The 27,947-nt window shown below is 35.0% G+C and overlaps 1 protein-coding gene across 2 annotated transcripts; it reads left to right on the top strand.

Moving 5' to 3' along the window:
- Window positions 1-171: 171 nt before the first annotated feature.
- Window positions 172-27,947, top strand: LOC128985868 (TBC1 domain family member 23). 2 transcript variants are annotated; one of them, XM_054405819.1, is made up of 13 exons: window positions 172-304; window positions 2,128-2,339; window positions 8,346-8,530; window positions 10,719-10,856; window positions 11,584-11,708; window positions 12,491-12,641; window positions 13,475-13,699; window positions 13,978-14,191; window positions 14,834-14,987; window positions 21,414-21,592; window positions 22,141-22,279; window positions 22,769-22,963; window positions 23,684-27,947. In XM_054405819.1, the coding sequence occupies exons 1-13, from the start codon at window positions 276-278 to the stop codon at window positions 23,778-23,780; spliced, it is 2,043 nt and encodes a 680-aa protein (XP_054261794.1). In that variant the 5' UTR covers window positions 172-275; the 3' UTR covers window positions 23,781-27,947. The 2 variants fall into 2 exon arrangements, with proteins under 2 accessions (XP_054261794.1, XP_054261795.1); XM_054405820.1 differs by lacking the exon at window positions 172-304 and having other exon boundaries at window positions 2,111-2,339.

Here is a 27,947-nt window from a genome sequence, read left to right as displayed (position 1 = left end):
TTCATGATATTAATCATAACATTCTAAAAATATTAAATTCTGCATTGTTATAGACGTTTATGAGAAACTAACACATTTACTGTTAGATTTTTTGTTAGAGCTGTGGTCAAACTGATCACAAACTTTTTCAGTCAGCTGTGTCACGTCACTAACGTCAGCGTAGCGTCTGCAGCTAGCAGCTGTTTGAGCTGAAAGAATTTCTCTGTTCTCTAGTGCTAGTGTCTGTGTAGTGTGTTATCTTTCGTTTCAAGAAGTCTCAAATCAAGAGATGGAAAATGGCAGGTGAAGAGGACGACCAGACATGGTAAGTGTATTATTCGCAACAGCAATAAGCCCAAACTTCAAATTACCTGTATTTTCGTACAATTTATTTATCTAAATAAATTTGGCACGTAATTCCGAGACTATAAATGACAGCGACATCCAGAAAGCGCAGTGTACTTGTGTAGTTGACCTACACTCTGCTAACAGTGCTAACTTACCTATCAATACGGTATATTATTATGCATTTAGGCCTACAATAATTAAGTTTGCTATATTTTATTTTTGTAACATAAATTAGTGATTAAGCTGCAAAACTACACACAAAAGCTAAATAACATTCATTTATAATATAGAAAGGCTTAAGATAAGTTAATTATCATCCATAATTTTTCCAAAACTGATAATTTGTTCTTTGGATTAAGTTAAAATTAAGAAAGTTAGATTAATGAAATTAAATGAAAAACTGTGTCATTAAATAAGATAGACATATATTACACGACACACATAACACTTTAAAAACAATAGGCCCAGGTTATAAGACCAACATAAAATAGTTGGGGGTTCCAGCCATTATAGGTTTAGGAGCTGTAGGATTTACAACAAAAATTTCAAATACTCCAAAGCTGGGCTTAAAATACTTAAATCTCTATAAAAACTGTGCAATGCTAAGTTAGGCTACAATAAAAATAGACTAGTCTAACTCAACTTTATATAACTTAGGTTAGGTACTTGCTGCTGAGGTTTAAGTAACTTAGTATAGGCACAGCGAAGTAAGATACAGAGGATACTTTCAATGGTACACCTAAATGGTTTCTATCAAGAGTCACTGGGGTCCGGTGCAAATCCTATTTGTCGTCCCCTTCCGCTCTCCTTTTCCCCTCGTTATCACACACTAATGCTCACGCTGTAGGAAGACCCTGTGCGATACAACTGCTGTACAAAAATGCTATGTGGCCATCGTGGTTCCGGCTCTTTCTTGCTTGGTAAAAGTCCATTTCCACCCCACCACACCAGAGCTAAAAGCGTACAGTTGTCCCATAAGCTTGTATCCTACCTCTTTCTTGCTTGTCTCTGGTGTTGGCAAAAACATTGAAAGTGATTGAGGATCCCCGATTCGGGCTTCAAAGTGAACAAAATAAAAGTTCAACATTTGTATTTCAATGACTTCACCGTCATTTCAGGTGAATGATTATAAGAATAAATAGGCTAACTTAACAATTTAAAATAGGCTACTCAGAACCAAACACTTTAACACAGTAACTTACTGGTAAGTTAGTTCTCAGTTCGTCTCCTAGGTAAGCCAAAATTGATATAGGCTACATTTTGTTTAAATGTCTTTGAGTGAAAAGTAATCAGCTGATATTTTTTTCGCCAAATTTAGTTACCGTAGTTAATAAAGTTGTCAATGTCAGTTGCTTTTGATGGATGTTTGAAAACAATCATTTAAGTAGACCCACTTGACCTATAATTTATTCCACTTTTAATCGCCATCCTTCCTACCTATTCAAATGTTATTATATTGAATAGAAATATCACCTTTATATTTCTTTGTGTTAAAATGTTGGTAATTTTAATAATAAAAACATAATGATATTTTTGGATTCACAAAGTAAAAAACTGTAAAATGGGATATCAAAATTAGAATTTTTATGTTCAATGCATCTGAATTAAATTAACACCCTAATCTTTTACTGCATCCATATGACACTGTAGTAAATGATACAGACAACCAATCATAAAACCTCTGTAATTCACTGCGCCTAACTCAAAACTTGAGAGCATAGAGGTTCAGGCAGGAATAATAGTCTTATAACAACGTGCCTTTAAACATCTGGATTAATGACTAATGGATTTCCATTTTAGGGTTAGAGAGCTGGAAACAGCCCTTTCAGAAGAATGCAACTCAAGTATGGTTTATGGAATCTGTCAGGGACAGTCAGTGCCAGAAGAGTTGCGTGCAGAAGTGTGGAAAGCTTGCCTCGGAGTTAAAGATTGTACCAAACACATTATTTTTGATGAAATTTTTGACTTACCAGAACAAAATACACTCCGGGAAGACTGTCAACAGTTTGTTGGTAAGTTTGTTTTGATGAAGGTTTATTGTTTTAACACCAATTGTCTAATTGCTTGAGATTTAAGAGTTTGCTTTATTGAATTTCTATTTGCTTATAAACTTTAACCTTTGATAAGAAGCAATAGATCAAATTAATTTGTCACATATTCCTTGATCGTTAACACCGTAATTATTGTATTTAGCTTACCTATGAGTTTTTCACCTTTATGAGGGTGATTTTAAAGAAGAATTCCAAAGCTTGCTAATCAATCAAAAGTGATATCTTTAAACTACAGCATGAATAAATAAAAGTAAAAAAGTTATATGTGTAAAAGCTTTTTGAGGAAGGGAAATATACAAAACAGAATAATATAAACACAAGTACGGTATGCTAAACACTTTTTTGTTGATGTAGGGTAGTACACAACTACCTGCCTGCTTGGTTTTCAATTGTAAAATACCTTTAACTTAATGTGTAGGCCTACTTTAAATTAGTATTGTAAAATTTGCTCATACATGGTTAACATGGGAAAACATGCTCTTTCATTTTCATACTTAATTAAAACATAGTAGTGGGATGTCTGCTTTATTATCCAGTCTATAGAAGTATTAAAAAGCCTAATTTAAATTTGAAAGTAAGGTATTAAGTGCTCAATGCTTGCATGGATTTGTTCTTGCGTGGATAGAAACTGGCCTCGTATGGGATGCTCCATGTCCATTGTACATACCTACTAATAAGGATACAGTTCAGTTGTTAATTGAGTCGGTGGAAAGTGTTCTTGGTGGCAGTTTAATCTTCTAGCCAATCTAGCTTATCTCTCTTAATCACTTGGAACAATTAATTAATATGTAGATTGTTAATTTTTGTTGGCACCATATTATTTTTTATTAAATAAAAAGATTATACACAGAGAGTCTGTACCATATAGTATACTCACGAATACTGGAACAGTAAGCGGTATGGATCATAAACATAAGGAAATGACGTACAGTAACTGGCCCGAATCCTATTCTTAATAACATTAACATACGGTTTAGACTTATGATACATACTCTTTCTGTTCTAGTATTTGTAAGTAAGTATACTGTAATAATGACATATTTTTGACTCGTGAAAGATTTCAAATACAGCCTGAGTCACCCTGTTGACTAATAAAGTATTTATTACAGTAACGGAAAAATATTTAATTCCATTTCCTGAACATCTTTCTATTTCTTAGTAGGTATGGTCAGTTTAGTGTATAAAATAAAATATGAATTTGACTACTTTGTTCAATTAAAGTTCCTAGTATTTAACCGGAGCACACTTGGTGGGTTAATCTAACCACCTAAGTTTATGTATTTTTTTATTATAAAATTTGCTACATTTTACATGAAAGTGAAATGTTTCAGAGAATGTTCAAAGTTGTAGGCTACCTGACACAGAAATATCAATAATCAGTGTGGAGACAATAAATCTGTCTTAGCTTACTGAAAAAAAGATACGTAATGAAAGAGAAACTTAATGGGGTTTCTTTTGGATAATTTCTCTTGTTCTCGCTATACCTGAAAGAAGAATCACACATTCTTACAATGGTTTTCTTTTCCTCTTTGCCTATATTGTACCATTGTAGGCAATTGAACTTTTAGTTAAAAAGTATTATTTATCATCCTGTTTTTCACTTAAGTGCAAGGGGAAATTATACCATAGAGATAGATTAAACTGTTTTAGGCTATTTTATTTAGAATTTTTTTAATAGCCTTTGTTGGATTATTGTAGAAATACAAGGCTCATTCAAATATTCATAAGTTAGTGCATTAAGAATTATTACTATTGTACCTGAAAGTAGCAGGTGTAATACTACTATTGTAACCATTGATTTTTGTGTCATCATAGGGTCAAGGGCTACTTAAGTTCATTAAAAGCTGGTTTTATTTGATCAATTATTTTGTTTACAAATAATTGTTTTTTTAGAGTGTAATAATCTTACAATTATAAAATGAACTGAAATAATTAATGATTTACTGGCAATAAAAACTACAAAGTTCATAACAATCATCAAAGGAAAAAAACAATCAGGACAATAATGTACAATAATAATGTACCTACCTATACCCAAACGTTCTAAATCCTTGTCTGGTTTGAGGTGTAACACGATATATATTTAGTGGTAAGAAATCTTCAGTGAGAAGATAATATTCGAATAGCCGGCTTTGTCACAACAACTAAAGCTTCGTCTATTATAGTCTGCTTTTTTGAGTTATAATCTCTATTACTTCCATGCATATGGATGACTTTCCACTTAGTTGAAATGTCTAACAAACATGCTCAATAGGTTTTTAACTGTTTACCTATAATAGTATTAAATTATTTTCATATATTTTTATTTGATAATAATATTCTAGGCGAGACAACATTTTATCCCACCTAGTTATAGTCACTTAGGCCTACTTTAAAAAAATCCTCACAATAACATTTTCTTTTGTTGAATTTACTTATTTTGGTTATATTGTACTAACAATAGTGAAACAAAGGTCAAAGCTAACGTCAGTAAGTGTATGTGACTCGTATGTATGCACAGCCAGTGACGACAATGGAAGGCGGTGGCTTTGCATTGATGTTCACAGCTGATGTGCTCACATAGTCAACAATGTGATGTAAAATCAGCTGATTACTCTGGCTTTGTGTTATCTAATGGTGACCTAACGCCCAAATATTTGTTTTGGCATTGAGTACACTGCGTTTGTTCTTAAAGGAACTTGTGATAAATTATGCACGCTATCAAGTTCAAAACATTCGGATCTAAATTGTTATTTGTAAAGACATCAATTAAGTTCAGAATGGCAAACGAAAAAACCAAGCACAAGACTTTATTAACCTCTGTTTTGTGTGTTTTGTTTGTTTATTACCTATTATTTCTAGGAGTACACATTGTGTGAAACAAAGCATTAACTTTTCCTCTAATTCTTCAAACTACCTCTTCAGAAACTGTAACCTAAAAAATAATATATATAATAATAAAAAAAAATATTTCATTCTTTATTTTTTGTCTTAAAATTTATTCTTTACCTTCTTACTACCTTTATTTGAAAATTGTACTCGTAGAAGAAAGCGGTGTGCAAGCCATGAAATTAATTATCTCGAGATATTTATGGTTTTATCTACACCTGACTCAGTGGTTGTTATTTGCTAAGGAGGCATGGACTTGGCTCGTTAAACTGTGCTTATCTTATGTTCATAGAAGCTGAAAATCAACCAATTATATAAGTGTAAGATTGTTGGTTCAACTAGAATTGTTTTGTCTTAAAAAAAAAAAAATTATAATAATTTTTAAGTGCCAACACCTTTTTTATCCTGATGTGATGCATATTTCTTTTTCTAATGCATCCTATATTAAGGACAAAATTAAGCATAAACACATTTACCTTTAACCCACTCACATTTTCTAACTTATCTTTACATAAACTACTTTAATACTTTTTAAGCTTTTAACCTTTTAATTTTTTCAGCTTTTAATATTTTAGCTTGTAACTGTGGATAGTCGAAGTACTCATTAGTGCTGATGTTAGTCGACACCAGGTAGTTTCACATCCACATTCCACAGATCATGCCTATAAATATCCACAATTTGTGACCTCCAAGTAGCTGGATTACAGGACGATGCCATGGTTCCAGCCTATTTAATATAACAGACAAATGGATTGAATATAGACTGTAAGCCGTGCTGCGGTTACCATGGTTTCCTTAAGTTTTGGCGCACACCGCAGGGTGCGCCGTGTAATTACGTAGCGTGTACACCGTAACTACATGGCACTCCCAGCGGTGTGCGCCAGAACCTATGGTAACCGCAGCACGGCTGACGGTCTATATTTAATTCTTTTTGTCTATGTTAATATCCTTATGTATTAATACTACAGTACCTTACTACTTTTCTTAGTGGTATTCAATTTCAAATTGTTTTTTGTCATACTGCAACAAAAACAGCTGTTTTCAATAAACAAGTTGAAGGAATCAGGTATAGCAGCTCTTTTTTTCTTCTTGCGCAAAACAAAATTAATTGTAGTTTAGGAAATCATCTACGCATTTAAAAGTATTTAAATTTGGCTGACTATGCAGAAGAAAAAAATTGTTATTGTAACATTATTACAACCTAGACATTTTTGATAACAACTGATTCAACAAATCATCAAATTTTTTTGTGAACCCTGATGTAAATGCGGCTTAAGGATTTCACTGTTTATAAATTTATTATTGTTTTGGTAGACGAACACAGTCATGTTGCATCTTAATTACAGTAACAGCTGTTTGGGCAGATTCAGGGGGAGGGGTTGTGGAGGCCGCAGCCCCCCCCCCCTTCTTGGGGGTAGTATAGGTTTGAAAAAACCAAAAGTAAGAAGTAAGCAAGATGAAGTTTGAGTTTTACCTTTGAGGCTTCAAAATTTTCCCAAAATGTGTTATAGCGAATTTCCCATATAGGGAATAAGCTATTACCGTAGTACTCATGGTAAGACCTGGACGTGGGACCGATTTTTTTTTCGTTTTGTGGTCCCTAGAGGCCAAAAACACCATCCGTTCAAATTCATATATATATATATATATATATATATATATTTATATATTTATATATATACTAGCTGACCCGGCGAACTTCGTATCGCCTAAGTTATAGGTTTCCCCTAAGACAGACCGATGGAAAGAAAGTTCTGTTACGTTTAATTTTCAAGATGATCTCGTTCGCATCGCTCAATCACGTCCTGGTTGAAGTTCGTTCGCTACGCTCACTCACCTTTGGGTTGGAGCTCGTTCACTACGCTCACTCACCTTTAGGTTGGAGCTCGTTCGCTGCGCTCACTTGCCTTCAGGTTAGCTCGTTCGCTACGCTAACTCGCCTCCAGGTTGAAGTTCGTTCGCTACGCTCACTCACCTTTGTCTTGGAGCTCGTTCGCTACGCTCACTCACCTTTTGGTTGCAAATTAGCTGTTGTCATAAATGTAAAAGAAATAATAGTGCTGCACCCTGTTGGTAATCCTTGTAACTTTAATGCTATTGAACATCATAGAACAGAACCAACTTGTTTAATTGAAACAGCTGTTAAGATTCATTAATTCCATTTCTCATAAGGTTAACATGGGAAACTCCAGAGCCACTGGGGCGGAGCCCTTTTAAGAATTTCGAAACGGGAAATAGTTTACGTCCGATTCGCATACCTACAGAATTTACACACCAAATTTCATAACGATCGGTGAAGTCGTTCCGGAGGAGTTTGCAGACAAACACTGTGACACGAGAATTTTATATATTAGATATATATATATATGTGTCCGTTAGCACGATAACTCGAGCAAAAATGATCCGATTTTGATGAAATTTGGTACAAACGTGTAAACCTACGTTTATTCGAACGAGTTTGCGATCCAGCATGATCGGACCATGGGAACGGGGGTTTACGGGGGGTTTTATGGGGGTAAAATTAGGGTTTTCCCATTTTTGACCAAAAAAACATAAAATTTAGCAATTTATTTCCAAACCATTTTGTAGAGCTTAAAAAAACAAATAATTTAGTATATTGAAGCGCTGTTATGCGCCTAATGGTTACGGAGAAAATTCCAAAAAATTGTAAATTTAAAATTCCCATGTTATTCTTATGGAGAATAAGTAAACTGTTGTAGTTTGCTTGTTTATGAACATATTTTGATCAAATTTGGAAAATGTTTTTATTTCTTACTAACAATTAACATTTTACAAAAAAAAAAACAGTTTTACCCTCCCTGATGCAGCAAACCTAAGTACTTGTTAAAACTAATTCTATTTAAATCGGGAATAAATGTTATATTTTTAAGTAGACATTTCAGTGTAAATCCAATCAGTCAAATGGAAATTCGCTTAGTCTGCAGGTTTGCTGCGGCGGGGGAATTTACTGTTATGGTGTTAAACATTTGCGCCTGGAAGGATTCCATATCGCAAGCCCCTGAAATTATTTGAAAGCAGTCCCCGTTAACTGCTGGCTGGATCCGCAAATATACTGTAAGACATGTTTTTTCATTGTAGACAAGCTTGGCAATGAAGATGAGGACAAGGTGTCGGTGTTGTGTGACCTGGAGTCTATACTAACACATCATCGCCGCTCGTTGGGGCCGCTCGCTCACTACACGAGAGGTAATGGCTGGGTGGAACTGCTTCTGCCGCTCATTGCGCTCAAGTTACCCAGAGACCAGACCTGCGCACTTTTTCAGGTAAATTTATTTTATTAGAGGGTTTGATTTTATTAAAATTATGAATGAATGTGTCTTTATTCATTTTTTTGTTCTTGTATGTATGTGAATTTGTGGCAAGGATTATGAATTAAGTGTCAAGGAACGTAAGTGGTTTTGATTAGTTAAAAATCGTTATAAAGATAGTAGTGACAAAAAGTTCAATGTTAATGTTGTTGATAAAGAATTGAGTAGCCTTTAATAGTTTTTTAACAGTTTTGTTTGAGTCACTCGTCACAGACCATAAAAACAACATATAACTATGCTACATAATTATGATTTCTATTCGATAAATAACCAGTCTTAGGTTACCTTCCTAGAGAACCATACAAATCCAGCCATTTAAAGTATCCTTTATCTTTATGTTCTTATTTGGACAAGGACAAATGGTGTGTACTTATAAAAAGGAAAGATAATACTACTTTCAATGATGATTTAGAACTTTAATTTCTGAACTTAAAATTAAAAAAAAAATATATATAGTAGCTAAAAATATTTTAAAACCCAACTTCAAAACCGACTTTAGAACTGCATGCGAAACTACCATTTGGTAGAGCTTACAGTGGACAAGACACCTTGAAATGTATAGCTGAAGCACATTCTTCATGTCATGTCTCTTGCAAAACACTGTAACATGAAAGATTCTTTTAGCAATAAATCAAAACTTGTCACTCTTAAATCATGAGGATATATTGGTGACGTTTGTGTGTGGCAAGGTATTGCTTAAAGTACTACATGTTTTCCTTGAGCTAATATTATAAAGAAAACATTTAAGGTAATATAAAATCTCAAATAAAATCTTCTTTATTCCAAGAAAATTTAGTTATGTTCATTAGGGGTTTTTACAAAATTATTTTGTTTTGAAATTTTTTGTAGTTGTTTTACAAATTTTCCCACTTGGTTTTAATATGTGTTTTTTACCTTGTTAAACATGACTGTAAACAATATAGATAGCTCTAAAAAGTTACAAATAGCAGATTCAACCAAGGTTGAAAGGTTGAACCAAGGTTGATTGAACTTGAGGTTTTAAAGGTTTTACCTTCTGGCTAAATTAATGTGGTTTCAATGAGATTTTTTGATATTATTTTGAAATTTAGGATGTACGTGAGTAAAAATTAATGTAGCTAATGTTTTGTTCAACAACTGGAGGGTAGAAAACATTTTTTTCAAGTATTTAGTTTTTTGGGTTACATTTTATTTCAAATCGTTTCTGTTAGGCCTACTTACTATAACTGGCTTGGGCTTTGTTTGACTGCAGTGTTGTTCAATGTTAGGTCTGACAAAAGGCTTATCAATTAAATGCGTTGTCTCCTTTACCTGATAATAGCGTAATGGATTGAGAGTTAAATCCTTCCTTGGTAAGATCTGTATGCTACTCATGAAGCGTTCACTTGTCCATGAGTGAGTTTAGTTGGAGAGACCCACCAAAGATTTATAGTGGTTGGGTGGGGTAGAGGTTGACAGAAATAATGGATTCTTTTTGCGTTGCAACTCTGCTCTGCTGTTTTGTTACTTTTTACTAAACTTTTACTAGTCCTCTTTTTCGAATTTGAGTTTTTGTGTTCATAAGATGAGAGGAAACATGATAAATATATAGGTTAGTTATCATTAAACCAATGGATCAACAGATTTATTACTCGTATTATCTTGATTTAATAATTTTATTATTACTATTGTAGTAGTTGTTTAATATTTATCACAGGTATTTACTATGGTACAAACTTTGCTAGTACAATACTTTTACTAATACAATATAGCATTTAGAATTTTACCATTGACTACTTAGTTGATCTAGTTAATGGATTGGGAGACAAATTACCAGTAGCTAAAAAGATCATCAAGAACAAAAGGAATCGTAGTTTTTACAAAAATAGGCCTAGTAATGATGTTCAACAACTTTGCACGTGTTTCAAATGTGGTAAAAGCGGACGACATATTGCAAAATTCTGTAATGCAAATCCAAAAAAACTAAGTCAATAAAAATCTTTAAATGTAAATAGTCTAAAAGTTAAAAAAATTCAATAAACTTTGCCAATTGTAACAAACCCGAAGCTCCACAAGAATCTGTTCTCGAGCTTAATGGATTATGAGTTTGTAACAATTATATTTTCAAATTGATCAAGTTCCAATCGAACTCTAGGCTGGTGTAACACTGTTGTTGTTGTCACAGGCTGTGGTGAAGAAGTACATTCCGTGTAACAAGAACATATTTCACCTGTTCAGATTGTTGTTGTTGTACCACGATCCCCAACTCTGCAACTTCCTGGACACAAGACGAATAACTCCAGACAAGTATGCCACACCTTGGGTGAGTGAAATTTTAAATCTGTTCTCTTAGCCGTCACAATTTATGTATTGTATATTTAATTATTGGCTTTTTACTCAAGAGAGAATACAGAGACATTTCTTTTCACCTTTGAGGCCTTCCTTGTTTTTCTAGATAAGTGGGTCTATTGCATAATGTAGACTCTAGTTTCAGTGTTATAATGTTATCACAGAGTCTAGCTAAACACCATAAGTGATTTGGTGGATTTTGGAACTGCACGTGTGGGATAGAAGTCCTGAACCTAAACTACTAAAATTTCCCAACTAAATAAGCTGTATTCTATACTATACTCAGTCTATACTAAGTTAGTTGGGTGTGTTTCTAGTATAGTAGTTTGTCACTCCTACTCTGGAGCCAGAAGGATAACTCAATCCCCTCAAAAATATCATGCGTTTGGCCTGTTTATCTCAAAAGCATAATATGTATTGTACTGTATGAGAAGGGACTCAAAGTCCTTTAAGGTATTTTATCTTATCTCAGCTTTAACATAAGATAAATGTATTTACCATGTACATCCTGGAATTCTATTCTTGAGTTTTTTGTAGCTGCAAATCTCTTTTTTATTCCTCTAAATATCACAAAGCTAAGGGTTTTAAAACCAAAATAAATGTCAAAGGTTTTCAGAACTTAAAATGAGGTTGCGTTGCCTGTCAAGTCAGTTACTGCTTGATTTATCAGCAGACATAACCTAACAACTATGATTTTACAGTTTCAGTCGCTGTTTGCCGCTACCTGCAGCCTACCTGTGGTCACCGCTATGTGGGATCTCTATTTCCAAAAAGACGATTGTTTCTTCCTCATGTTCCTTGGGCTGGTCATGGTTGTCAATGCCAGGTATGTTCCTTTAATTTTTAGTTTGTGACGTAGTTTAAAAAATAATTTCACAATGTTGTACAACCTATGCTTAAACCAATGATGTACAAGTCTTAGTATGTGCTATAAAGATTTTTAATTTACAATGTATTCGTTGTTCCAAATCTTTATAATCAAGAATAGTATATGTTTTGAATTTTTAAATAAAAAAAAACATTGATGGAAAACACTCACAATGCTGATACATCTCATTGAAATACAAAACAATATTTATAGCAAAATTTGTGAGGTTTGATTCACATTCAACATAGTAGGAACATTTTTTAAATCTAAACATAAGCCCTCCATTCAGACGTCATTTCAAATTTCCTTTCAGCCACTTTACTACCCTCTTTCCATCTTGTCTTTATTTCTCCTTAATCTCCTTCAAACCCACCATAATTTTGTCTTCCTCTTTCACCCTTTCCTCCTTTCCTTTTCCTCTATATTCTCTCCAAATATCCTTCCATCACTTTATCTATCTTAATTCTTCACCTCTTTAAACCTCCATTTATTTCTCATTCATCTCCTTTCACTGTGCCTACAGCTCCCTGTCAATTCTAGACCCCAGGAAAGACATCTATGTTTCAGTTAAATCCTGGATGTCTCCAAAAAAACCCACATCTGCTATGGTCTTTGTATGGCAGGTGCTGTTGACACCCTGATTACCCTCATTGATTAACTGTTACCTCTCCTTCACTGCCCGTCATCCCTTCTATGTTGAACTTCTCTTGTGCTGAGTGACAACTTGTTTGGTATTCCAGAGAGCAGATTCTGGAGATGGGACAGGAAGAGAAGGACAAGATAGCTGCTGCTGTAGGCACTCTACCTTGCGGACTGGAACCTGAGGATGTGGAAGACTTTTGTTCTCTGGCACAGTACTACTGCAACAGGACCCCTACTTCTTTTAGAGAGGTGGGCCTATTCACTCTTTAACTCAATCTCATGACCATTTTTACCCAAAAAATTATTTTTCCTCCACATCCTTGGGTTTTGTTCATCTCTGCAATATCTTATGCTATTCTTTACCTAATCTTCCTATCTTTTCTTTCAGTCTCATGGGTCTTAATCCATCTGAATCAGTTAAGAGTTTGTTTCAAAGAATCAAAATGCTCTTACAACTTTGCAAATCCGCCCAAACCGACATGAAAACTTAAGTCTCAGTCCGGGGTAGTTTCAATAGTACACATTAGGTTTGCTCCTTGCACACATAAGACAACCCATACCTGAAAACAGGAGCATTAGTCCGTTAGTAAAGAATAGTAATGTCAGCGCTGTAAGTCATCAAAAATGTAAGTCATGTATTTTCTTCAAAGTTAGTTTTTGTAGTTCAATTTAATGGGGCTGTAAATTTAGTATCATGAGAAAAAAAATATAAAATACTGATATATCTTGTATTGGTTTTTTGCCCCTTTTCCTGGCTAGGCTTTTCTCAAATTACCCCTTCGAATCCAAAATTAGTTAGTTTTAATGTCTCAGTGGGTAGTGTGACGGACTAAAAATTCATGACAGCGAGGTTGTGGGTTTGCGTCCTGGAGGCCACCAGTAAATTTGATCCGAAACATTCACTCTTATGTACTCTACCAGCTCATCTCTTGTTTTGCCAGGTCTGAAGACTATGTGAACAGAGAAATGCAGGTTGAAAGAGGCCTTAAATCTCCTCAAACTGCACAGAGTTTGTGAGACTGTACCTTCGGTGGTTTGTTATTACTAGACTTAAATGTATCTACGATTTCTTTCTTACCTAGGAGTTGGAGACGAGCCTGTTTGGACTGCCCGAGGGTGAGGGGGAGAGTGACAGTAAGATAGCCCAGGCTCTGTGTCTACCTGTGTCAGTGGCGGAACTGATAGAGAACACGTCACTGCTTGAGTTGACTGAGGACACACCTCGTTTCTTTCTTGTCGACTGTCGACCTGCAGACCAATACAATGCTGGACACCTCGCCACTGCCTTCCATCTGGACTGCAACCTGGTGAGTAAAGAGGGAATTGTTGTTAGTGTCTTGTAAGAGCATTGCATGTTTTGTTAGCAAAGCAAAGAATTTTCAAGTTTGAGTTTTGGGTTAAATTACCAGTTCTCCTTGAACCCAAAAAAGGTGATTTTTGAAGTGATGTATGTGTGTGTCTCTGTGTGTGCGCAGATAATGGAATAAAGTATGTTTTAGTTTGCTGATACGGTTTATTAACTCTACCCAGCAACCCTTGTTTGAAATACTACTACAATATGTCTATTCACAATATTTCTCTTCAGATGTTACAGGAGCCTGTTGGTTTTGCCACGGCAGTCCAAGGTCTGCTGTCGTGTCAGAGGCAGGCCATAGCTGCCGGCAGCAACGCGGGCGGTGAGCATCTGTGCTTCCTGGGCTGTGGACGGCTGGACGACGACCAGTACACTCACATGGTCGTTGCGTCTTTCCTGCAGAAACATACACAGTACATCAGCCTGCTTACAGGCGGATATCAGGGTAGGTGCAGTAGTTTCTGTTGATAATGCTTTAATGATGACAATACAGTGACAAAATACCATGAAAAATCAACATATGAACATTTTGAACCTTCACCTCTCAAATTTGGCTGACATTTTTGCCACCAATACTAGTTGAAACTAGAGGTGTGCTAGCAGATTGATTTTCTAACCAAGCCGAGCCTGGTCAAAAGCTCAAGAGGTTGAAAGTAGGAGAATCTAGTTTAGCCAAGCTTTTACGATGTTTATCATATGGTTAGGGGAAAAAATAGTTAGCTTATATTAAAAACAAAATAAGTTGATCTTTGCATTTACACTACTTCTTATGTCACATGATGATAAACTCATGATTTTTGCATGATGAAAAATTATTTAGGGAATTTCCCTTACACGACCAAACATTTTACAAAGCATTTTCATAGTAAAAAATTACTGAAATGTGTATTTTTTAGTGAACTGGTACGGAAAGTTCATAATTTAAGTATTAATCTTTAGTATTAGTATAATACTTAATTATTGACCCACATTTATAACTAAGAATTAGAACTTAATTTGGCCTCACAAACTAACTGCTTCCTCTTCTTCCATACCTCTACTGTGCGTCTTTTTATTGGCTTTCAAGATTCTCATTACTTGTTTTTAGCCATACACCAATACCTGGGGGAGAGGGTGAATGCTACCCTGGTGGATCACAACCCCAGCTGCTGTCACGAGTGTTGTGTGTCTAACAGTCTAGAGATGAGCCACCAGAACGGCAGCACATCTAGCAGCTCCTCTGATTTGTTCGGAAAAATAGGGTGAGTTAACCAGACCACATCTTTCTTAACAAAAATTTGGGCCAGACAGTAATAAAAAAAAATTATTAATACAGTCTAACCTTGATGTAACAAACCTCGATATAACAATTTCCTTGATAAAACAAATTTTTTTAAATCCCCTAGAACCCTCCATAAGACACAATGTATATTTTACCTCTACATAACAAACAAACCACATAAACGACCTTGATTTAACAAATTTTTCAATATTCTGGCTAAAATAAAATAAGACACCTCAATATAACGAATTTATCATTGTCAGAACCTCTAGATAGCAAATTTAACCTCTACTTAACGAATTGTCTGTGTCTCTCCCTCGATACAACGAACCCCCCAAACCCATTATTGTTTTTGAAAAATCAGTTTCTTCATCAAATTAAATGGAAAGGTGACGTCAACGCTTGCGCTAACATTCGTCTGCTCCGTTTTATCCGTCTGCTCCCTGTCTGCTGTCGTCGCTGCATGCGCGCTATGTTACAACCAACGATATAAACAACTCATGAGAACTTATTTCATTCACTGAGGACTGATGACGACGTAATGTTAGGTCCGTGAAGTTAGCCCCCCCCCCATAAAAGCACTAACAATAAAACTAGTATTAATGGTTAGTGCTTCGTTAGTGCTGGTTAGTGCTTCAACTCCCATCGTTAGTGCTCTTACGGTACAGGAGCTATGACCAAAAAACTGTGGGGGGGCCAACTTCACGGAAGTTAGCCCCCCCAGTAGTAATATGTGAGCACTAACTTTCAAAACTGTACCAACGGTTAGTGCTTCGTTAGTGCTGGTTAGTGCTTCAACTCCCATCGTTAGTGCTCTTACGGTACAGGAGCTATGACCAAAAAACTGTGGGGGGGCCAACTTCACGGAAGTTAGCCCCCCCCCAGTAGTAATATGTGAGCACTAACTTTCAAAACTGTACCAACGGTTAGTGCTTCGTTAGTGCTGGTTAGTGCTTCAACTCCCATCGTTAGTGCTCTTACGGTTCAGAAGCTATAACCGAAAAACTGTGGGTGGGGCCAACTTCACGGAAGTTAGCCCCCCCCAGTAGTAATATGTGAGCACTAACTTTCAAAACTGTACCAACGGTTAGTGCTTCGTTAGTGCTGGTTAGTGCTTCAACTCCCATCGTTAGTGCTCTTACGGTACAGGAGCTATGACCAAAAAACTGTGGGGGGGCCAACTTCACGGAAGTTAGCCCCCCCAGTAGTAATATGTGAGCACTAACTTTCAAAACTGTACCAACGGTTAGTGCTTCGTTAGTGCTGGTTAGTGCTTCAACTCCCATCGTTAGTGCTCTTACGGTACAGGAGCTATGACCAAAAAACTGTGGGGGGGCCAACTTCACGGAAGTTAGCCCCCCCCCAGTAGTAATATGTGAGCACTAACTTTCAAAACTGTACCAACGGTTAGTGCTTCGTTAGTGCTGGTTAGTGCTTCAACTCCCATCGTTAGTGCTCTTACGGTTCAGAAGCTATAACCGAAAAACTGTGGGTGGGGCCAACTTCACGGAAGTTAGCCCCCCCCAGTAGTAATATGTGAGCACTAACTTTCAAAACTGTACCAACGGTTAGTGCTTCGTTAGTGCTGGTTAGTGCTTCAACTCCCATCGTTAGTGCTCTTACGGTACAGGAGCTATGACCAAAAAACTGTGGGGGGGGGCCAACTTCACGGAAGTTAGCCCCCCCCAGTAGTAATATGTGAGCACTAACTTTCAAAACTGTACCAACGGTTAGTGCTTCGTTAGTGCTGGTTAGTGCTTCAACTCCCATCGTTAGTGCTCTTACGGTTCAGAAGCTATAACCAAAAAACTGTGGGCGGGGCCAACTTCACGGAATAATATGTGAGCACTAACTTTCAAAACTGTACCAACGGTTAGTGCTTCGTTAGTGCTGGTTAGTGCTTCGACTCCCATCGTTAGTGCGCTTACGGTTCAGGAGCTATAAATTAAAAAAGCACTTCTACTTGATACCTTTTAAAATATTTAAGAAGTTATGTTTATTTTAATCCACTAAGGATATAACTTACTTGATGCTTTGCATATCAACTAAAGCTATTATATTTTTAGATACTGTGCACACATAATTTATTTTAGTCCCACCCAATTTCTATTAGGTCATTGACACCAGTTTCAATGGTAGCTCCCATATTAAATTTTTACTAACACTAGTGCTGCAGTGGAGAATCTTGAAAAATTTTGAGGGATTTCCCTTGACTCCGCTCAGATCGCAGCACCTTCATGGTCATATGTTTTCACTTCTCTCTTGAAGCAAAGAAATAATTTGTTGAATAAGTGCTTAACTGGTTCGTTAAGTACAGTACATTGCATATAAGATAGATCAAACATATAACAAATGTTTAATTAAATACACTAATACCATACTTGGGAATAACAAATAGAAATTCTATCGAATAGCACTATTCATTAGTTTTAGCTAACTTCTATTTTATTCGTTTGTTTTTAAATTAACTAACTAATAACTTCTATCAGTTACTTTTTACGGGACTAACTAATAACTTCTAACTAGTTAGAATTTTCAACTAACTTTCCCAATTATGCGGAAGCATCTCAAATACTGGTTATTTATTTCACGTGATCAGTGAGGGTTGCGTGCGGCCGTGAGAGGTGTCAGTGCCGTTGTAGACAAACAACGCGGGGGGTGGGGAAAGAGAAAGTCAAAGTCCAGTTGCTTTGGAATGCAGTGGGCCTGTGGAAGGGTAGTGACGGCCATTATCAACACCCCAAGCACTGATGGGTGGGAAGGGGAAAAATGTTTGTTTGGTGATTGATATATCATCTCAAGTGTCAAAACATTGTCTTAGTTGATGATCATTATCTGACAAGTTTTATGTCATTTGTTTATGTTGTAGTAATGTAAATGTGACAATGTTTGATTAAAACACAAGTACCAGGGGACCGATCTTGCTCGAGGTGTTTGATTTGTTCAAGAGGTAAAAAATAGAGCTTATAAGCCTACAAATATTTTCAGTCTTACTACGATTAATTAAGTAGTAAAGTCAATTATATTTTGTTAGACATCCACCTATCCTCAATTTAGTCTACAAAACTTTTTAATTTGGACAATCAATCTATAAAATGTCCACAATAAGCTTCAATCAATATAAAACTCATGATACATAACATCTGTTATCTGACGACCGTTATTGCATTAAGTCACTGGGATCGTGGGACGTAGCAACTATAATTACGGGATGGTGTAATAACGCATCAATTCGTGCGGTGCATCGTCGAAAAATACAAATCTCCTTGGCCTTTCCTTTAGATTTTTAGTTCAATGTCAGTGTATATTGTTTTGCAGTAAAACACTTAATGTTTTTGAACAGTCGTAATTATCCCTTTGGTTAGTAAGGCATCATACAATGCAAATGTATTATACAAGCTCAGAGTAATAAAACAAAATGTTGTTTTATTACTCTGAGATACAAGCAATTTTCAATAGCATTGAAATTGGAGGAAATCGTAGGAGCCATTTTTTAAATCATATCTTGCGCAATCTTTACTCATATTATAGTATATATTAGTAACCAAGATGTGACATTAAAAAATACTTTAAAACAACTGCCCAGTGAACAACTAATTTCTACTAAAACTAACATTATTTTCTATCAGTTAGTTTTTCAACTAACTAATAACTTCTATCAGTTACTTTTTAAACTAACTAACTTATAACTTCTATCACTTACTTTTTACGGGACAAACTTATAACTTCTAACTAGTTAGAATTTTTGACTAACTTTCCCAACTATGACTAATACAATCTCTAGTTTGGTGGAGCTGGCTTTAAATCGCCTCGTGAATATGGCCTCGGAACTAGGGATTCATTACAACTCCTGGACATTCAGTAACCAGCACTAGACATTGATACCATTTTGAAAGTTAGTAGGCTACTGTATATATTTTTACTGGGGTTGGCTAACTTCCGTGAAGTTGGCCCCACCCACAGTTTTTTTGGTTATAGCTCCTGAACCGTACGACCACTAACGATGGGAGTTGAAGCACTAACCAGCACTAACGAAGCACTAACCGTTGGTACAGTTTTGAAAGTTACTGCTCACATATTACTATTGGGGGGGGGGGGGGGGGGGCTAACTTCCATTAAGTTGGCCCCATACCCACAGTTTTTTGGTTATAGTTCCTGAACCGTAAGAGCACTAACGATGGGAGTTGAAGCACTAACCAGCACTAACGAAGCACTAACCGTTGGTACAGTTTTGAAAGTTAGTGCTCACATATTACTACTGTGGGGGGCTAACTTCCGTGAAGTTGGCCCCCCCCACAGTTTTTTGGTCATAGCTCCTGTACCGTAAGAGCACTAACGATGGGAGTTGAAGCACTAACCAGCACTAACGAAGCACTAACCGTTGGTACAGTTTTGAAAGTTAGTGCTCACATATTACTACTGGGGGGGCTAACTTCTGTGAAGTTGCCCCCCCCCACAGTTTTTTGGTCATAGCTCCTGTACCGTAAGAGCACTAACGATGGGAGTTGAAGCACTAACCAGCACTAACGAAGCACTAACCATTAATACTAGTTTTATGGTTAGTGCTTTTATGGGGGGGGGGGGCTAATTTCACGGACCTCGTAATGTTTAGTAAGCTGTGATTGGGTGATAAGTAACTATGGTGACTTGTACAATTTTTGGATGAAGAGAACCCTAAGAAAGAAAAATAATAGAAGAACAAAGCAAAGAGAAGGAATAGCAACATTGTTATCTTAACATTCCTTTTATGAGTGTTTTTATTAATCTTTAAGTTGGCTATGATTATACACTTTTATAACGACTTATATAATATTTTTATTATTTTCAATAAGATTTGTTTAAATAAGGCAACACCAATGCTATAGTTGATGATTATCACAGTATTGACATTCCTCTTTTGTGATTTAAAACAGTACAGTAGCCTACTGGCCTATCACGCAATAGCTTACAAAACTCCCCACTGCTTTGTTTTGTTCATTACGTGGTTTATTGCTGTACAATACAGTGTTTAGCTAGTTTTTATGTGAATTAGAGTAAGCTGTGATTTTAAACTTACAGTTTGTAACCTGTACCAAGGTCAATGACTAGAAATGTCATGATTGCGCAATATTAAAGGTCCCTCCCCTTTAGTAGGCCTACCCCGGATAATCGAGGTTCTACTTTACAATGTAAAAACTGTACTGTAAAGGTATTGTAGCATAGGCTACTTTTAATTGTGTTTTAATGAGGTCAAATCCCGACCTACATTGACTGACGCTGGTTCTGAACCTTGACTTAGCGAAATTCCTGCAAACCTAACCTCAATATAACGGACCTCGTTTTAACGAAATCCTTGATATAACGAAAATTCAGTTTGGTCCCTTCAGATTCGTTATACCGAGGTTGGACTGTACAGGATAAGATCTATTTCAAAAATAAAGAAGGAGTAGCTCATTCCATGAGGGATCATCTCCCACAATCAAGGTGCCATCATAAACATCTCCCGCAGTCATTGCAAAATTGTTAACATCTCCCACGATCACTGTGCCATTGTGAACCTGTCCTGCGTTCAATAATTGATTACTCTGTGAAACTCTACAAAAATCCAAAATATAATTCAAGATGGACGGATTGTACTAAAATTTGATTTGAGACAGGATGGGTCAAGATTTTTATTTCCTTCCAGATTTTTATTTCCTTCCAGATTTTTCTGGACAGAACATGACAGGACAGAAGGTGGGAGCACTTCTCTATAAAAAACAATAATGCTAAAAAAAACATTCAAAAATAAAATAAATTACTTATTTGGTGCCATTTTACTGTAGTACATCAGTCATATTAAAAAACACCACTAGCTTAACAAAAACAGATATTTAAGCTGACTATCACTGATTATGGAAAAGACTATGTATTAAGGCATGTACGTAAGTTCAATGGAGGGTTTTGAAGCCTGAGAGAGTTACCAGTAAAAAACAGTAGGCCTACAATACTGTCCTATTTTTCTTCTTTATTACTCATTAACGAAACCTATGATAGGACTATGTAATGTTTTGTAATTTGTCTATCATAATGTCATCATGACTTAAATCCATAATTGCGTGAACACCTCACACCATCATAGAGGGCATGATCATCGTTTCCTGCGTTTGCAGTGCCATTGTCTACATCTCCCGCTATCACGATTGAGAATATATTTTTCCTTGAAATTTTGGGCCTTGTCCACCCCCTTAAATAGCATTATAAAAGCAATAGAGGAAAAAATAGCAAATTCAACTGCTGATTAAGCAATAACTATTTATTGAAGTTAATACTTTTATGAAGAAAAGACAGGAGTTTGGTTGAAGTGAAGTCTTTCGTTAATGAATTTATGAAATATGAACCAGTTTACTAACATCGATGCATCAACTAATCAGACTGTTTATTGCAGAGCTGCAATGAAACTAAAGTCGGCCGAAGTGAAGGACAAACTGCTTGAGTACATAGTGAACCCCAGCGGCGGCAACCCTGCGGCCAGTGACCGCCATGTGAGCGCCAGTGACAAATTGGGCAAGAGATATCGCAACATGGCACCGGTGTTCAGCATTGACGACGAGCTTGACACTCCTGGTAAACATATAGTATTTTACTAGTTTACGTTTACAGACAGCAATATTTTAGAACAGGATTGTGTGAGCACCATCAGATAGGAAAGCAACAGATATCTCAAGGCTGAAGTAGAGTAACTAAGGGTTTAGTTCTAGCCTAGAAGTCAAAAGGTCACCGGTTCAGTCCTTAAAATTGCCAGAAGCTTTAGAAGGGCCTGGACCCAGCTGTACTTAATCATAGGGCATTTAATAAATAAATGGACTTGCTCAAGATAAAGCATAATTATCTGTAACAATGAAAAAATATCATCCAATCTACAATCCATTTCACACTCACCTTTTATTCGTCTTCAGCTTAAAATGCATGAACAAAGTTGTTTTTGTAATGAAGCAATTATTAATTAACAAGTGTTTGCAGAAAGCAGTACGTTTTATTAGCAGCTTCTGGGTTACAAGCAATTAATCAAATTTGATAAGCTTTATTAGCTTATTATGTGACCCTACCTCAGATTGTTTATGTGCAACTGTATAAACCGCTCTGCTTAAGATATAATTAGAATGTTATTACAGATATAGAAACAGAAAACCACGTTCTAGAAGATATGGCCACTCTGGAAACTGTTTCGTTGTCCGCATGGCTCAAGAAACCAGAAGTGGTTGCGTCCTTCAAGTGTCAAGAGGTTAACCTTAGTGGTTACATGTATGAGAGGTGAGTTTTGGTTTGTGGTTATCGGTAAAAGAGTTTAAGGGTTAAGTTCTTAAGAGATTTAACTACGTTTCTCATAAATCTCTATCCATTTAGTTCTTCTTTTGTAGCTCTTTGGCAATACAGGGATCAAAGGGTCAATGAATAACTTTTTGGCACCTTGACTTACCCCTTGATTTTTCGGGTCATGACATCCTTTGTACCTTAGATATCTAGTATGGTCACATTCTATGAGGAATTGATAAATAAACAAATATGCTTTTACTTAGCTAGTGTTTTTATAGTTCATAAAATTTTCAGAAATAACCATCGTAAACTAGCTAATTATGCTTAACTTAAATAACTATAAAATCTAAATAGGATTATATTTTAGTCTGTTATTAGGATGTCAAATATTTATTCTAAAGGTCTTAAAATGTTAACAAAATTTTAAAGGGAGTTTTTTAACCACACAATTGTTCAAAGTGTTTTGTAATATTTCACTTTTTACAGTCATCTACTGGTAACGCCTACTCACGTTTATGTTCTGAGAGAAACTGCAAAGAAGAAAGATTCTGCCCAGATAGTAGTCAAGCGACCTCTCTCTAACATCGCCAAGATAACGTGTAAAAAGAAGCAGCCAGACTTGATAACGTTCAAATATGGAAGACAACAGGGGGATAATCTAGTTATCTCTGATATGGATAGGTGGGTAGTCCTGATATTTTATTGTGTTCTTTGTATTTTACAAATCAGGCCATGATGAAATTTTTAACCATTCTCTAGCCTGGGATTGTTTTTTTACATCACTTTAAGCTAGCCCTAGAGGTTGTGAGATCATCAGTTGGATGAACGCTGTTGGTGATGGACGGATTTAAACACAAAACCTCAAGGCTGAAGTCCTGCGCCCTACCACTAGAATAGTTGGCTCCCAATAATTAATACTGATTGCATTTGTAGAAATGAGTGTAGTTGACAATAAATTACACTAAATGTAGCACGAATAATATGGGACTATTTTTTTAAATCCAAAGATTAGATAATATTGTACAAAGCTCTTTAGTTATAAATCATTTCATATCTGCTATTTTGTGGTAGTATGTGCATGTTAAAATAAAACTAGACTGGTTTTATTATGCAAAAAATAATTTATTTCACTAGAACCTTGCAACCCATACAATTTTTTAGGTATATTACAACAAGATTGTAGATTTGAATCTGTGAACCACATTATTCAAACATCCACTTTTTCAATTACGGAGAAAAATCTCTCAATAGATTCTCCTTATGGGATTTAGTGAGAATAATTTTAATTTAATTTCTTTCGGTGGTTCACTTTGTTGTATAATTTAATTTACATAAATCTATAATTTTCACCTTTATTTAGGAATATTTAGCATTCTAACTCTACAAGTTAACTGATTTCAGGTTTTTGATACCGCAAGCAGCTCAAGCCACAAGAATAATTTCCGACCAAATCCTGAAAAACTTACAAGACTCAACAAAAGATGGTGTTAATACTTAACAGCAGCTTTGGCTTAGGTGTAAATAATAAACCCGGTTTTCATGTACAGCAATTAATGGACCATGTCTAGTCATATGCGTTACTGAATGACTTGATTTACCGCCATAAGTCAGTGAATTTCCTCCAAACATCCATTTGTGAAAATGTTCTTAAATTTGTACAGTTTGGTTTTACACCCTGGGTGGTTGTATAACACTTATAAAGCTGTATTCTGTAAATACAACTTGTTTTGAGGACAGTGTGTATTAAAGTATTTTTTTATTTAATAGATAATATTGCTACTGTTTCAAATAAATGCTATTTACGGGATTACTATTTGTATTACAAGCATTAAATTAGTTAGTCGCAAAATAAGATTTTTGATGAGATTGCCTTAAAGTTTCAATTTATTGCAAAGTCTAGTGGCATCAATGACATAAAAAACATTGTTACAAATATTCTGTGGAATTTGCAACATAAGTAACCATTAAAATATGTCCACCCTGAGACACCTTTTGTTTTGTGACATTCAAAAAATGTTTCATCATTAATGTAAAATCAATTGATTATATTATATCTGTTGTTAATATTACTTATGTTACATGTAAATTTTGTTTTCTATACATGTAAAATTACCTGAGGTCAATTTTTTATGTCGATTTATTTGTTGGTTGTACATTATGACTATATTTCCACAGTACAATGATGCAATAAATTAAATCACACCCAACTATGAATTCAACATTATATTTTAAAGTAGGCCTACTTATAAACAGTAGTCACCCATCCTACGAAATATAAATGGTTTTTTATAAATTCTGTATGTTCCAGTTAAAATAATCTTCGCATAAAAACAGTTCTCGTTTACTTTAGTGGCACTTGCGTTTTAAATCATGGTTGTTGATAAGTTTTGATTATGAAATATTATTACGTTTTGTTATATTATTATTTTTTGTTATATATTGTATGTAGATTTATAAACAGATGTGATTCTTTGTTGGTTGCTACCCTTTGCTTATTTCTGGGTGCTAGGTAAAATCAAACCAGGATTCCTTACATCTGTAGTAAAATTTTTTTCAACTTAATGATGCTGATTAATTTTATTCCAAGTGCAAAACATCAAGCGTCAGTATAAGTAAATTGCATTACAGCACCAAACGAACAAAGATAGCGAGTTCAGTATGATATTGCAAGCCTTGTTCGTTTTGTGAAATATTTGTATTTGTATATTGTATTCAATGTAATTTATTTATTTTAATGTTTTCACATGTTGAAACCCTTGACAATGTTGCTCTTGTACCAAAATCAACCGTTTTTTTTTTCTTAAATTGGACTACATTTGTTAAGAAGCATATTTTCTCATAATTTGAGTCCTAAAATAAAAATTGACATAACATAAATTGGTTTGTTATGAATACAATCATCACTGCAATACACAATGTTTCATTTTCTTCATACACATGTTGTAAACTAAATGCATGAAATTATGTAAAAGTGTCCTTTAGGTATAATGGTATTATTTAAGGTTAGCCAATATTTGTTGGTTTTAAATTACATAGCAACATCCTCAGCAGGTGCGGTTTTTATTGAAATAATATTTACATGCATCATATTTTTTATGGATTTGATTAGGATGCAAAAAAAATTAAAAGCTTTTTCAACATGATCAAAAACTAAATTTTCCGTGTTTTATGAATAGTGCTAGAAATATTTCATTCCTAGTTTTGTGATAGATATTTTTTACTTGAAACGTAATAAAATAAACTATTGTCCTCACTTTGTACTTATTTGTTGTATTTATTGTTTGTGTGAAATCAAACGAGTATTTTATGTCTTTCTTAATCTAGTTATGTGTTAAAGTAGGTGTATCTAGATTTATTTATGCACTTTGCTTAGTTGGATTTTTAATACAACAGTTTATCACAATTTATCTAATATAGCTGTTGGATTATACAAATTTTAGATTGTCGCTATGGTTAGAATTTTGCATTTGAAAGGTAACGTCAAAATCTAGTTTTGAAATATTCTACATTTTATACCTCGCTATACCATAAAGCATTACAGCACATATCTTCTTTGTTTCTGTGTGTTTGTGTATGTTATCATTAACAAATCAGTATTTTGGGGAAACATACATATTCTGTTTTTGGACAGTCAATTAGTTGTCATTGGATGACATGTCTTGGGTTTGGTAACATTGCTAAAAACAGTTACAGTGAAAGCTCTCTAAAGCCCCCTATACACGGGCAAACATGTTCGCGAGCATGTTCGTGATGGTTTTGGTGACAAACATGCTCGCCCGTGCGTGGGGTCTGCAAGCCTTCGTACCGGCGAGCATGTTGTGCTCAGCTCTTCGGACTGTCACAGCACGAGAGAAGTGAGTACTGTGCAGTGGCGGGAAGCAAGTTCGCGAGCATGCTCGACCATCTGTTGGAAACGCCGAGCATGTTTGCGAGCGTGTCCGCCAACAGGCTCGCGAACATGCTCGCCTGTGTATGGCGGCTTAACTTGACAATTAGTTGACCCAGAGGTTGTTGAGTTTGGGGGGTGTAGATTTATCCAGAACTTCAAAATATATAATGAGTCTTAATAAATGAGTAAATAACAGACTATTTTTTACATATAAATCTATTACATGACTTTTTTTTATTGAGTTGACAATCTTTAAAGAAATGTTAAATAATCAACAATGAAAACTAATTTAAAAAAAATTGATCTTCTGTCTGCAGTTTTTCAGCTGTGCAGGTTACACATAAGTTACTGTCATGTTAGTGAGCTTTCACTGTAATATATTTTTCTCTTTTTTACATGAAATACATGTTATTACTGAGTTTTAAATAATTAAAATATATTAAGTTTACAAAATGTTAAGAGATATATTGTTCTTTTTAAATGCTTTATCATTTAAGAAAATATGTTTCATAATTATTATTGTCATAGTCATTATATTGTGCCAACTGTACAGTATAGTTGGATAGTACGCTAACATATCTTTTGCTGCATTATATAAATCTGCAAAGTTGTTGAAATATATTTCGTCCCCCACAAGCAATGCATTATATCATGAGCGTATTTTAGGGTTATGGCAACCCAAAAACTTGTGTTCTTTAAAATCTTTACACAGAATGAAGTTTTGTTGTTTTTTTTTTTGTTTTGTTGACCTCTCTATCATTAAGTATAATGTCTCTTGAAGATAATCATTTAAAATTACACATTTTCTAGCAGCTAGCCTGCCTTGGTATTTTAAGCTGCAAACTTCTCTTTTTGAAGTGGCTGTCACTGTGTTGTTTTATAACAATTTATGAGATCTTTAATAAATTTACTTTTATGATGAGAAATTTTGCAAGGCATTTTTAACATAATAGTTTGTAGTCTACTGTTATGTATTAATATTTTACTCTTACAACACTTTTTTGGGGTAGCCTAAGAATATTTCAACAGAGACCAATTTTTAATAATACGTTACTGAACAACTATACCTCGTTGGTTACCATGTTTTAAAGAGGGTTAATTGATTCCATGTTATTTATCTCTTAGGTTTTACTAACAGATTTGTATCCGGTAATACTTGTTTGCAATAAATTTTTATTATAAATCAAATAGTAACGCCACAGCCACCTCTAATACATTAGAGCGTATTAGAGGTAGCGTATTAGAGGTGGCTGTGGTAACGCCTATCAAAGAGCAAAATTTGCCATGAAGAGGACTGAACCAAAATAAGCTTCATATTTTACAACATTGTACAATAGAATTTATCCTACAATTAAATATACTAAGTACTAAAAAGTAAGCATACTTCAAAAGAAAAAAGAGAAAATTTTTACTCTGTACTCAATTTTATAAACTTTTAGAATAAATGTACCTTTTCTTACCTAGTTACAAAGTGAACAAAAATTAAGTTAGCTATTTAAACTCTTAACATGTTATTTGTTTGTAACTTGATGTACAGGAAATTCAAGCAATTGTATAAAGGTTATGTTGAGCCTTACAAATCACTGTACTGTTTGTTTTTTGTTTCTGTACAGAAGTGCATAGGCTAGTATGTAACTGTAAATTAGCTTATATTAAGCAGTTTTAATTCTGAAAGTTAAAAATCAAGTAGTTTAAATGAATATTAGTTTTATACTGTATTTATAACTGACCATGTGAAGAACGTATGTTACTGGAAAATAAATTAATTTTACGTAA

Source organism: Macrosteles quadrilineatus, unplaced genomic scaffold, assembly GCF_028750875.1.
Source record: "Macrosteles quadrilineatus isolate MER2022 unplaced genomic scaffold, UCM_ALF_1.0 Scaffold_2__2_contigs__length_208266976, whole genome shotgun sequence".
In the NCBI taxonomy this organism is placed as follows: domain Eukaryota; kingdom Metazoa; phylum Arthropoda; class Insecta; order Hemiptera; family Cicadellidae; genus Macrosteles; species Macrosteles quadrilineatus.
The sequence above is the reverse complement of the archived record's forward strand: the minus strand, read 5'-3'. Positions and strand labels throughout refer to the sequence as shown.